The 12,827-nt window shown below is 44.9% G+C and overlaps 1 protein-coding gene across 2 annotated transcripts in view; it reads left to right on the top strand.

Moving 5' to 3' along the window:
• The first annotated feature begins 207 nt into the window (after nucleotides 1-207).
• LOC149354145 (translocon-associated protein subunit alpha-like) overlaps nucleotides 208-12,827 on the top strand; it is a 40,904-nt gene continuing 28,284 nt past the window's right edge. Inside the window, exons 1-4 of one of the 2 annotated variants that reach the window (XM_089583085.1) lie at nucleotides 208-524; nucleotides 5,714-5,811; nucleotides 8,808-8,913; nucleotides 10,477-10,604. In XM_089583085.1, the coding sequence (XP_089439211.1) occupies nucleotides 464-524; nucleotides 5,714-5,811; nucleotides 8,808-8,913; nucleotides 10,477-10,604 (393 nt within the window). In that variant the 5' untranslated portion in view covers nucleotides 208-463. The remainder of the gene's footprint in view (nucleotides 525-5,713; nucleotides 5,812-8,807; nucleotides 8,914-10,476; nucleotides 10,605-12,827) is intronic. The other variant, XM_089583086.1, reaches the window with a different exon arrangement.

Genomic DNA, 12,827 nt, shown 5'->3' with positions numbered 1-12,827 from the left:
AACTTCTATCATTCCGTACGAAACTGGAGTTCCACGCATATTCCACGTTCCATCCTACCGCATGCTTTATAGCTCTTCCTCTCAAGCGTTTCAATTTCGCGCTTTGAGCAACCAGGGAAGCCTAGGGAAAAGCAACGCTTTTGCAAAACTGGCTGCCAAACTAGCCAAACGTAGCCAAACGGAGCGCCGGTCGTGGTTGCCTTTTCTTCGCTGCGTTAGCTGCGTGTTGACACCAACGTTTTGTTGACACGGTAGTGACGCCTACATTGCCTGGCGGGTTACTCCCATAGAGCTTATATACCAACTGTTGCTCCTTCTGGCCGTAAACAGTTCTCATAAGTTATCCCACGAAGCAGTAAGAACTATTTAATTCATTGCCAATTCAACGCCGCACAATGCCTGTTACTGTCGGGCAACAAACGACGACCGTTTCTTCATCCGGCGGGAATGAAAGACTGGCATTATGCGCTTTCAAGTTCGGCTACCTGAAAACACCGGATGGCTGGGTCAAACTAGCTCAAGTGGTAAGTGAAAGTTGGTTAATAAAAACTCCTAGGGTGTTCATAAAAATATTGACAGCTGTAGTTACTGTGAAGTATGCGCTGTAGTGTTTGCGTGAGGCGCGGACAAACGTGTCCGTGCTTTGATAAGGACACAGCGAACTTGCCTGTAACTCGTGTAAAGAACCTCTTCCGAAGGCGCCCATCTCTGCGCTGAAGTCGTTTTGTGCGTGCGTGCGTTCCTGCTTGCGTGCGTGAAGCTGCCTCGCACTGTTGCGTTGCTTACGTATGTAGTACGACACCTGTGGAGTTTTTTGCTCACAACTGCTTAGAATTGTTTATCCACGCGACACCTGAATTAAAAGGTACGCAGCCGTATGGCTGGTAAGTCAGATATGTAATGTGCGGATTAGGTTGTACGGGAACAGATTATAAAGTATCAGCCTTTTGGAGTAATAAAAACATTTCGCCTGCATCTGCAAAGATGGGCGGAGCTTTCCCACCGCCTCCGCATGTGCACGTTCCGTCGTCACCAGGCTGACTTCTTTTCTTGTCTCAGTTCCGCTACCTGGCAGTGCTCTTAAATTATTTTAAAATATATTTATATAATTGTTCCCGCCTTTTAACTTACCTGGCGCGCGAAACGCCTTCATTCAGTTGTTACGATATGTGCTACGATTGATAAGATATGTGTCCGATTATACAGGGTGTTTCACCTAAGACTTTCTGCAATTTTTAAAAATAAGCTATTTGAATTAGATGCGCGCTTTTTCTGGCATGGCATTGTCAGTGGTGTAATACATCAAATGCAGCTAAGACGTGCTAACTAGCAGGCTTGTTAACCAATATTTAATAGTTAACTTTTAAACTATTACCGTTGGGCTCCTTAACTATTGAGAGGCATGCAGCCCACCGTAAGTAATGTCCATATCCGTTTTTAGAATTTTGAGAACGCGATTATCCTCGGCGCTGTGGCCCAACAAATTTTGGCTATTTCGACGAGTTACGTGCACTGGAGAGGTTGCTTTGCCTGCAAGCTTCTCAAACCGCATGTATTTTGGCGCGATGTAGGCGAAATTTGTTGGGCCACAGCGCCGAGGATAATCGTGTTCTCGAAATTCTAAAAACGGATATGGACAGTACTTACGGTGGGCTGCATGCCTCTCAGTAATTAAGGAGCCCAGCGGTAATAGTTTAAAAGTTAACTATTAAATATTGGTTAAAAAGCCTGCTAGTTAGCACGTCTTAGCTGCACTATGATGTACTACACCACTGACAATGCTATGCCAGAAAAAGCGCGCATCTAATTCAAATAGCTTATTTTTAAAAATTGCAGAAAGTCTTAGGTGAAACACCCTGTATAGTGATACCAATGACTAATGCTCAGCTGCCACGCGGAACGTACTACACTACAAAGGGGGAACAACGTATACGTACTTTGTCTTGTTTCATATTCACTTATATCCTGCATCATATTGAAATCTTACAACGTGGATGTTGCTTTAGGACGGCTTGGGTGTTTCCAGAACCTTTTATTTGCAAGGCATGGGTCGGCCTGAGCCAGTGATTTACCATTTACCTTGCATGCAGAAGAAAATTTTCTGGGGAAGAACCGGGGTGTCAAAAGTTGCACAGAAAGTTGATTGGTTAGGTGCAAGTTGGTGTGCATATCTGGTGGAAGAATTAAAAAATAAGACCTAAAATTGAGTGCTGCTGTGAAAAGTGGTTCCGCTATGTCAGCGGCTGCAGAATTTATCCAAAATAAGGGTCAGTGGTGTCTTATGCTGTAAAGTGTGTGGCAAGAGAATCCTAGGCAGCAGTACATTGTTTAGAGTGTGGGTACTATTTTCAGTTGTTGAGAATGTTGAATCGCGACAAGATGGGGTTGGAACTATGAATTGATCTCCATGAGACCTAGTGCGGACGTGGTAAAATGAGGCATAGACGTCGTCCCCATCAAACAACTGTGGGTCATGCAACAGAATACTTAAGCACAGCCTAAGCAGTACGAAATAGGGTTACATAATACATTAAATATGCAAGATGACCGTCTTGCAGTGGGCGTAGTCAGGCTGATGATGATGATGAATACATTAGAACATCAGTTTTGACAAAAATGACAGTGTAAGTAGGATGCATTAATAGGAAGTAAAAAAAGGAGTATTCTAGTTATGTATACGTATAAATGGCAGCTCCGAAAAAATGGCACGAAAAGGAACTTATATGAAGGTAATGGCAATTTAAATCAGTGTGAGGGGAAAAAAAATCTAACAGTCACTGAGGGTAGTCGGATTATCAAGCAAATATTGAATATATACCTTGACATACGTGCTCTCTATAGTCAGTCCTGTGTGAGAACTGAATTGATTGGAATAGCAAGATTTTTCAGAACTGTAGTGTGGTTTAAAAAGCCTTCCTTATAAAGGGGCACCAGGGTGTTTTCCTCAGTGCCAGATAATCTGATGAAATGGATTCCTCACGTGTTCCCGAGACCAGTGCAAAAAAAGATTTAATGAAATCAGAACATGCAAACGAAAGTTACTCCACTTAGAATAACTCTAAAAATCAGATGAAAACGCATTTCACTCACCCATTTCACTCACCCAGTGCTGGAATTGGCTGGTACCAATCAGAACCACACTTAGCACAGAAGCAGCAGAGGCTTGCTTGCCTGCAATTGTTGCTTTCACAGCATTGTCTCCCCGTCCCCACCCCCTGTGTATACACTGTAGACAGGGCAAAGGTGACTAACACTACTAAGGAAGCTCCCTGATCTTTGTTGGCAGCCCCAACCTTCCCTCCTGTCTCCTGTCTGGCTTCTCTCCATTTTTGGGCAAGGTGTTTCCACTGGCTTTTCTTTTCTTCCTCTCTCTCCCCCCCTACCTTTTTTTTTTTACTGCCTACTTGCCGTGGTGTGAACAGTACTCGCCTCTACGAAAGTTTGAAGCGAAATTGAAAGTGTCGTTTCTAGCGTTATTCTTATTAGCTTTCGATTAGCTTTCCCTGCTTTTTTTTTAGTTTTTGTAGCATGCGAAAAGCTTACAGCACTCAGAGACATATTTTAGTTTCATTTTGGGAGTATAAAAAAACTAGGTTCAAACTGGACGCCCAACCAATCAGAAAGGCAGCGCCCTCTCATTCCTGCTGCCGAAAATGGCCGCAGCGTAGCGGCACCATTGGCTCGAAACAAGCATATTTAGAGAAGATTACAATAGAATGAAAATGAAAATTGGTTTCTGAGGAAAGGAAATGGTGCAGTAATTGTCTGGCATCTTGGCGTACACTTGAACCGCACCATAAGGGAAGGGAGGAAGTGGGAGTGAAAGAAGAAAGCGAGAAAGAGGTGCCGTAGTGGAGGGCTCCGACCACCTGGGGATCCTTAAAATATTAAATATTACCATTCCGGCAATCTCTTTGGCCGTCCAAGCATCACAACGTTTCCTACTTTGCATACAAAGAATAAAGACCTCATGCTTGGTTTGCATCACAGGGCACCTTTAAGCTGTTTTAAACTCAGGCTGAAGCATCAGTTTTATTATTTAGGTTGGTGTTTAATAGCTGAAGAATGTTGTAACGTAGAGTTTGCATCGCATAATTTGTGCGGTGAGGAAAAGTCTTCCAATGTTCTGGATTTCATGTGTCATGACTTGAGTATTGTTCAGTGGGAAGTTCTGCTAGGCTCGTTAGCATAGTATTGTTTTCTTTTCATTCTGTTATCAGTGCTGAATACAAATATTAGGTGTAGATGTCTCCTGCCTATATTAATACTAACATTCGGAAATGTTAATCTCTGTTGCTATTATATGGCAAGTATGTTACAACTCAATAATTTTGCGTTGTAACGTGGCAAGGTTTTGTATGTTGTTTGTTGTAGTCGTTCCCCTAGACCATAGCACAGTAACTTGAGTGGGATAAGAACAGAGAATTGTGCAGCAGCAACATAGTTTTTTTTGGAGAAAATCTCTGTTTGTATAGAGCGCCCATCACTGAGGCAAGTTTGGATGCTATATAATCTATGCACTTGTCCAAGTACATATTTTGAGTAAATACAGCTCCCATAGTTCTAAGTTCAGGCACGGTTTCTATGTTATTGTTGTTCAAGATAAGTTTGAGAGCCGATGCAATATGCTTTTCTTTAGCACAAAAGATAATCTGTTTTGTTTTAGAGTAATTGGCTGGCCCACACACCTAGTTTTGACAACATTGAATTGGCTGTACTAAACTGTTTTTTCACAGGTATCATAAACACAAAAAATACTTGTGTCGTTGGCATAGAGCGTCAACTTCGCCCTAGTACCAATGATAACAATAGCTTTCAAGTACATTCAAGTACAATCAAGTACAGCTTTCAAGGTGTGTTTAACATGGGTCCACTAATTTAGATTGTTATGTGGTGGTTATTCAGAGTAACTAAATGTTTCTATACTATAAGCTACCTGAAAAAGTTGACGTGATTTTGCTTGGTAGTTGTTCTAGAGTTCACTTGTAATCTCTGGTGGATAAGGGTACGTCTTGCAACTCGACGAATTTTTGGGGCAGTCTTCACTTTGAGCACAGGAATCGATTCAGGCAACTAAATGCTGATTTGTATAATATATCGCCTTTGATCCATCAACTGAATTATTGCTGCCGACCAGCGAGCAAACACCGCATGCTATCGTCAGCCCTGATGTCGTCGGTTTAGATTGGCAAGCTCACTCTTGGTTGAACTTGTGGTGTATATATATGGCGGGCTGATTTCGCGCTTAACTAGCTGTGTGTCGCAAAAGAGGTATGATTTGACCTCTGAAAGCACCAGCAGCCAGCTGTAGTGAATGGCACTCTCACCTGCCACGAATTGTGCGAAATGAGGCGAACCAGTGAGCAGCGTTTGGCAGGCCCTATTGTAAACTGTTGTTGTAGGTCTGAAAACTTCTCAGAAAGTGATTGAATACTCAAGTCGTATTCTCAGATTTCTTCCCTGAAGGTTCCGAAAGCACAAAAGTCTGAAGGGAAAAAAAAAGATATTGATTCTCGTTTGTCATCAGCATCCTTGTGAGAGCGAACCTTATTCTTTGAAAGAAGAGCCTGGCAGCCTATTTTGAAATTGCCAGTACCTTGTCTAGAAAAGTATCAGTTCTAAGAAGGCAGGCAGCCATTTGTAACAGTCTTCAGGCACTCGTAAAAACGTGTCTTGCAGTAGTGACCTTGTTTTAATGTGTATTTTTTTTTAGGCCCACCCTATGCACTAGCACAAGAGGAGGACGATGTTGTTGTTGAAGATGGTGCACCAAGTGGCTCTGAGCAGCAAGAAGCAGCAGAGAGTGAACAGGTTAGTGGCACTGACTTTGTTTTGAGCTTACCCTTTAATTAACCATATGTAGCAGTGCTCATATACCGCTTGTTAACTGTAACGGTGCCTGGAGCGCCATTGTGTGGTCTTTTATGTTTTTTCACGCAGAATTCATCAGCTAATTCGTGTTCAAGCCTTGTGCAACTTCTCCGTCGCAGTATTAGTGTCCAAGAACTGCTTACGGCATTTGCACATTTGTATAGTCGCTGTTTTTCTGTAAAAACTTTTAAAATATGGTAGCAATGACCGTACTGTCCTTTTGTGCTGTCATCTTTCAAATCAAATTTGTCTGTTTTTTTGTTTGGAACAAGGCCACTCTATATGGCAGCTTTTTGTAGCCAAGGCATTCTTTTGCTGACCATCAAAAGGCTGCCACAGTTTCAGTGCATGTTAAACGAATGCGTCTTCACAAAAACTTTTCTGCAGCCGTTCATTGCAGTGTCCCTTATAGTGCAGCTTTGGGACATATTTTCCTATTTTATGTGCTAATAAAGTTTTGCGAGTGCTCGCATTGTGCTGCTGTCATCAGGTGGTTTGCATGAGGTCTCACGTGCTCAACCAGTTGATGAAAATGCAACCTTTGCTGCTGCATGTGCAAGTTCCCTGGACCTTTTCAAGCTGCACCTCCAGGAAACATACCAGTGTATTCTGGAATATAAACATAGATTACTTTTACAGCGTTGAAATAGTGCTTATGTTCACCATATGCCTTGAAGAGTTGATGCTGTAATGTACGAGTGATATTTTTCTACTGCAGGTTATGCAGAGGTGGCAGGAAAATATTTTAATGTAGTAGAGACTATGTAGTTCATACTTCAATCATTCAAAGTACCTTCTACCCTTTTTGACCGTACTGTCAACCACAAAAGTTTGTGGGATCTGCGATGCGTGGCGGTGCAAGACAAAACTGCATTGCTGCGCCATCTGCCGTCACAGAGCGTGGTGTCGAGGCCCACGGCGCTGTGGCCAACAGTACATCATTGGCAATTGCCTGCTTTAAACTGGCATCCACTCTTGCGCATGCATGTGCGGTGGGGGTAGGCTGACACTGTGGTCTACCTGTCGTATGCAGTTTAACTTGACACTGTTGAATATGGCAAAATGTAATTCTGAGGAGTACAGGGCCAGCCTCTAGCTCTTTTCTGATGGGTGTCCAGTGTAGAGGTTGTTGATTGGAGGCTCCTACAAGGCAACCCTGCCGGGATTGAGGGTCGCCCGAGCTGCTTCCCAGAAGACGGGAACTAGAGGGTGCCAGCATAAACTTTCACCCTTCCCGGTATTGCTTGGAGTATTCCGGACCACCAGATTAGCCCACTCATGTAGCCACGACGGATGTGACCACCTGCGCATTCAACAGCAAAATCCACATCACATGAATAAGCTCTGTAGCCCCAGAGGCGTGTGTATGAGTCGTGGGGAATGTTTCATGTATCCTTTCTTATAGTTTGATTCTATCAATGCAATTCTAAATGCATTTTCTCATGTCAGCATACATGAGCAACTGCTGTAGTATTAAAAGTTGATCTACTTTAAAGCAGCTGTTACAGCTTGAGCAACCCAAGAAACTGCTTAGTTGCACAGTGCTACTGGAGCAACGAGTGGTCTTGGTATATACAACTTGAACTGTGTGGTGGTAGTTTGTTGCATGATACCATGCCATACCATGTCTTACCATAGAGGCAGACTACAGAGTGCACCCTCGGCAATGCAACTTGGTCCTAAAAAAATAAATGCCGTAGTTGCATTTATTAAATTAAGGTGGCATGTGTGTGTCACAAAAGTGAACAGAACGACTCAACCTTTATGGAGGGTTCCGTGCAGTATCTTTGCTTTGACCAGCTGCTCATTGGCTCTCCTAAAGGTATCTGACTGCGAAAAATCTGCATGAATATAGACAGTTGTTACAAAAGAAACTGGGCGATGTAACGTCCCAAAGAGACGTATGGGCTATGGGGGACGCCGTAGTGGAGGACTCCGCATTTCGACCGCCTGGGGTTCCTTACATTGCGGTGAGATTGCACTGCACACGGGTGCCTTTTGCGATTTGCCTCAATCAAAACTCGGCCAGCATGTGTTAAAACAATGTTGTAGTCAATCACTTTACTAGTTTGCATAAAGCTGGTTAGTCTGCCGTGGCTTCATTTATAACTTCCTTTTTTTTTGTGCTTTTGGTCCAGAACCAAATGCAGGCGTTGCCTATCAGAACACAACTCACCCACTCTTTTACTCCGAGTTATAGTGAGCAAGTACTGTTGTTCTTGCTTCTAAGTTAAAGGGGCTGTGAAAGGGGGTCTCAACAAAGATGCGAGATGCCTAGTATGCTAACGGACGCAGCGTCACGAGTATCCTCCAGCAAAAATTTTATTCATGCGTTTTGTGGACGCTGAGTTATTTGTAGTCAGAATTTGAATTTCCGTATCTTCGCGCTTTTGCCTCTCTTCTGGTCACTTTTAGGACGCTGAAATGACAGTCCGCCGGCTCCACGCACTCGGCCCCTCCGCCAACCGCCCACGCGTGTGGGAATTCCCCAGGGGGCGGAGCCAACGCCTCCTAATCTGGTTCGTCGTCGATGGCGCTGGCGCGGCAAACCAATGATGGCATTCCACTGCTGACGTAAACAGCACTACGTGACGCAATGCGCGTGGATTTGGGTGAAAGCTCGGCACCGCTGGTCGCCGCAAGGCGCGGAAGCGGGAGTTCTTAAAATTGTATTGTAGATTATCAGCTCGAATTTGAGGTCTGGTATGTGGCATGAACGCTCGGTGGCCTGTACTCTACGTAATGCTAGCATTCTATAGCCAACCTTTAACGCCCTCTTCAGGGACCCTTTAAGGGTCCTGTTAAGTGCTTGTTTCATCAGCTGGGTGCACATCTGTGGTATCTTATTGGAAGCTTTCTAATATTTAATTTGAGAGGGCCTTTGTCACCAGCGTGCAAGTTTCTATGTCTTGGACACTTTGGTGAAAATTGTGCAGGATGACGAAGATGAAGGTGATGACAGCACATCAGGTGGACCACTGAAACCCTCCCCTCATGGCGATACTTACCTGCTGTTCACAAAGCCTCAGAACTTCCAGTCAAGTTAGTTGGTTGTGATCTTCCTTGTGCCTCTGGATTCTTGCTTTCCTGTGGAATGCTTTCAGGCAGCTCAGTTTGTGAATAAGCACCAGGTATGGGGATCCTGGAGGTAAATTACTCTGTGCAGTGAATGGAGCAACACATCATTTTGCAGCTAAATGTTCTGCTGCAGATTTGCGTTGCACATAGGGAAATTATAATTCTATAGTTGCTTGTGATTTTTCTGAATGTCAGTTTTCATTCCTTTTTTTTTTTCTTTTTTCTTTCTTTCTTTCTTTTTGCCTCGCATAAGAAGTGCGCGTCTGACCTGGGCCTGTGTTCAGCATGTTTGCTTTATCTCGCCATGATTGGCCAGTGCCGTCGACTCTCACAAAGTATATCAAGTCACACAGTATATCGAACTCAAATTGTGGTGGTCATTTAAATATTTATTGGTGCCGCGCACCTGCAAGTGGCGCTTTCCCTAACGACGCTCTTCGATTAGTGTTTACAGACCGAGGTGGGTGAGTGGCGCAAACGTGGGGTGTGCTTCAGGGTGGCATTGGTCTCCTGTGCTCTATTTCTGCGCCACTTTCCTGTCATGGGGTGAAACCAACCTGCGTGCTTCGCTGCTGGAGGCGTTGCAGAAACCGACTGTACCATAATTTTAATGAGCGGTTACTGTATTCATAGTGTACTGGCAGCAGGATTAGACATCTTAAGATAGGCTGCTAGTTCCAAAGCACCCTCTACTGCTGCTTCCTTGCGAAGCAGGTTAGGCCTAGCAGCGCCAAGCAAGCGGTGTGCTGCCAACACGCCAGTCAGCGGCTCGTCTCTACATTGAGTCACTAGCGCGGGTGCAGCATATTCTTGCTTCCAGGTTACAGATACGCTATGCAATTCTCATAAAGTAGAATCGCTATCGTACAAATCTCACGGGGTCGCAAAAAGTATTCCTATCTTCCGAAACAAACTAAATTCAGATGCAGAATTTGCGCAAATGTGTTTTTGGCTGACGGGTTTTTGCATACACCACGCACTGCCGCTCAGTGCTAGCGGTGCGCTCCGCACAACTGGCGATCACGGCGTCACCAATGTACGGGATGCGCTGCCACTCGCTGTTTGCAGTGCGCACCCTGCGACTGGTGGTCCCGGCATTCGGCAATGTGCAGGCAGCTAGCAGTTCGTGCTTGGGGGGGGGGGGGGGGTCGCGGCCCGTGCAGCTCTGTCATCCACAGTGGGGCGGGAGGTTGCTTATAACATCTGAATTGTGCCCACCATGTGGCCAGGGAATTTTACGAATTCATGTCATCCTCAAATTCGTATCAACTGGGATTGTATTGCCGAGATTCTGCTGTGAATCGAACTATCAATATATTGAACTATTTTGGGATCTTCGAGTTCGATATGTCCAGGCTCAACTGCACATATAAAACTTCCTAAACCATGAGAATCCACGTTTTCAGTAGAGCGTGTGTGCACTTTTGCTGTGTTTTATTTTGTAATGTTTTGCAGATGTGCTTGCACATATGTAGAAATTAGGTGGCGTGTTACTTTTCAAATTAACGAGTTTCCTCTTTTATGCAGAGTTGCCTGCTGGCAAGGAAGTACACTTTCCTGTGGGCTTTAGCAACAAGGGTGAAACGGACTTTGTGTTGGACACCATGGACGTGTCCTTCCGTTACCCAATGGACTCCACTTTTTACAGCCAGAATGTGAGTATTCAATAAGTGCCTTTCTCTCTGGGCAAACCTGGAATATGTCAGCCTCGACAGGTGGTGACCATCGAAATTGAGTGTGCCACATCAGCATTTCGCTTTCAGATTTCATAATGGTCAGGATGTTGATCTCTACTCAGCAGTGTCTTGTTTCAAGTGAAGAGAGGCCACTTTCAGGAATAACAAAACTTCGGAAAATTGGTTAGCAGTTTGCGTAGTCCTCAGACTGTCCCATTAATATCCTTGATATGCTGTTTTGCTACGCACATGAAAGTAGTTACTGAAGGAGTGATCTAATAGAGCTGGGCTTAAATTGTTTCAAACTTCTGCTATACGCAGTGATTTTTCTTCTAGTTGGCACCATTTTTATCACAGTGATGGTAATTTGAGAGCACGTGTGTACTTTTGCGATCAAAATATTACAGGACGCGTGTTCTTGGAAAAAGAAAAAAGTGATAGTGTTTTACCATAGTTAAGCCAAGTAGATGTGCGAAAGCGTATGTTTAGCCTGGTTGACTCATTGCTTTGCTTCGCTGGGTCGTGGTCACATCTGGCTATGGTATTAGACTCGGGTTAAGCTCTTATCAAGGTTAAGCTGATCTGATCTGTTTGTGCTGCAGATGGAAGTTGATGAAGAGAGCGATGTGCAATGCAGAGCACGAGAGCAATTTAACACAAAGCATGATCGGCTGCGGTGATTGCATAGTGCTCTCGTGCAGTGGCTAGCGAAACTGATCTGTTCACGCTGCCGTGGGTTCAGAACCCAGTCGTGGCAACATTTATTTTACTTCTGCACCCTCGAGGTCAGGGACGCCTCAAGATTCTTGTTTGGGTTTCATTGTAGCTCTTCCTTGCACCACAGTCGCGTGGTAGTGTGGCCAGCGGAAGAGCATACTTGTCCCCTCACACCTTGACACATTTCGGGCGGCCGGATTATGTGACTGCGGCAAAAATATTTTTTTCTGCACACTCGCGTATCGTCAACTTTTGATCGCAACAGTGCATGCATGCTGCCGTGCCTTCTCTGTAGCAAATGAGGTTATGCTCAGCCGTGATGAAGTTTGGTGCCTCGGGGAATGCTAGGAAACATTTATGCATGTATATGTTTGTGTGGTGCATGCTCATATGCTGTAAAAAAGCTTTTCTTTCTGGGACTCAATTTTTAGAAATTTCAGGCTTGGCTGAAATTTCGCAATATGGTTAAAGGGGTGGAGACACCAAATTTGTGGTTCGCGCGTTCTTAGTTTCAAACGTTTCTTATGGCTCCAGGAAGCATGATACACACTCAAAGATTCATATATTCACAGTGAATAATTTATTATAGCATTTTTAGGTGAACGATTTTCGGTTTCGGTTTCGGAACGCCGAGTTGTACAGTGACGTCACAGAGGGGGAAGATCAACTGCTTCGCTTGGTCACGTGGGCCCACAAAAGTTGTGACGCACCTACTGCTGCATCGTCTGCTTTCCCACACACGTGCTGACCAGCGCATATAAAAACAAACAACTGCACGTCTAGTCCCAGCAGCTCGGATTCTGACAGATCTGATTCCAACGAGTGAGGACATCGACTTTTTTTTTTGTTCGCACGCTAATATCGCCTTCGCGGGTTCGCGTGAGGATGCGAAACACTTTGCAAAATGCCAGTAAGCATCGCTGCGCCGCTCTACCCAAGCTGCGCCCACAACCGGTGTCACACTTCGCTGCCGTGCAGCAGTACCTGAGCGCTACTTGGGATGGAGTACAAATATCACAAGAAAAGACAAGATCGCCTTGTTATCAGAACTGCCAGCTATACTCGAGCAGCGACAAAGCATGTCTGCTTATGTTGGGAGCTTTCGGCAACGGCACCGCTCGCGGGCGCTCCGGGCGACGAGCTCTGCTGCTGCCTGGCTGCCGTGGTCGTCGCTAGGCCTATAGCCTGTTTAGCGAGCGGCCGGCGCTTCGGAAGTCGCCTGCGCTATAATAAAAGGCCTACTTTTCACAAATAGCTGTAGTGTTAACAGAATCATCTCACAATAAAATAATAGTATGGTCAATCTCCTCGACGCCTTCGGCAGCGGAGCTAGCGGGCGCCAGGCGAGCCGGACCCCGACGTCGCGCCAGCGGCAGCTGCTAGGCGCGGTTGTGAGAAATTTGCTCATATCACAGTTGTTACCTCTACTAGCAGCTCAGTATTGGTCAGCGATCCTCAAAAATGACACTTTTTTCACATTTCTTG

This window comes from Amblyomma mixtum, chromosome 3 (genome assembly GCF_055824585.1).
Source record: "Amblyomma mixtum isolate Tamu chromosome 3, ASM5582458v1, whole genome shotgun sequence".
Taxonomy (NCBI): Eukaryota; Metazoa; Arthropoda; class Arachnida; order Ixodida; family Ixodidae; genus Amblyomma; species Amblyomma mixtum.
The sequence above is the reverse complement of the archived record's forward strand: the minus strand, read 5'-3'. Positions and strand labels throughout refer to the sequence as shown.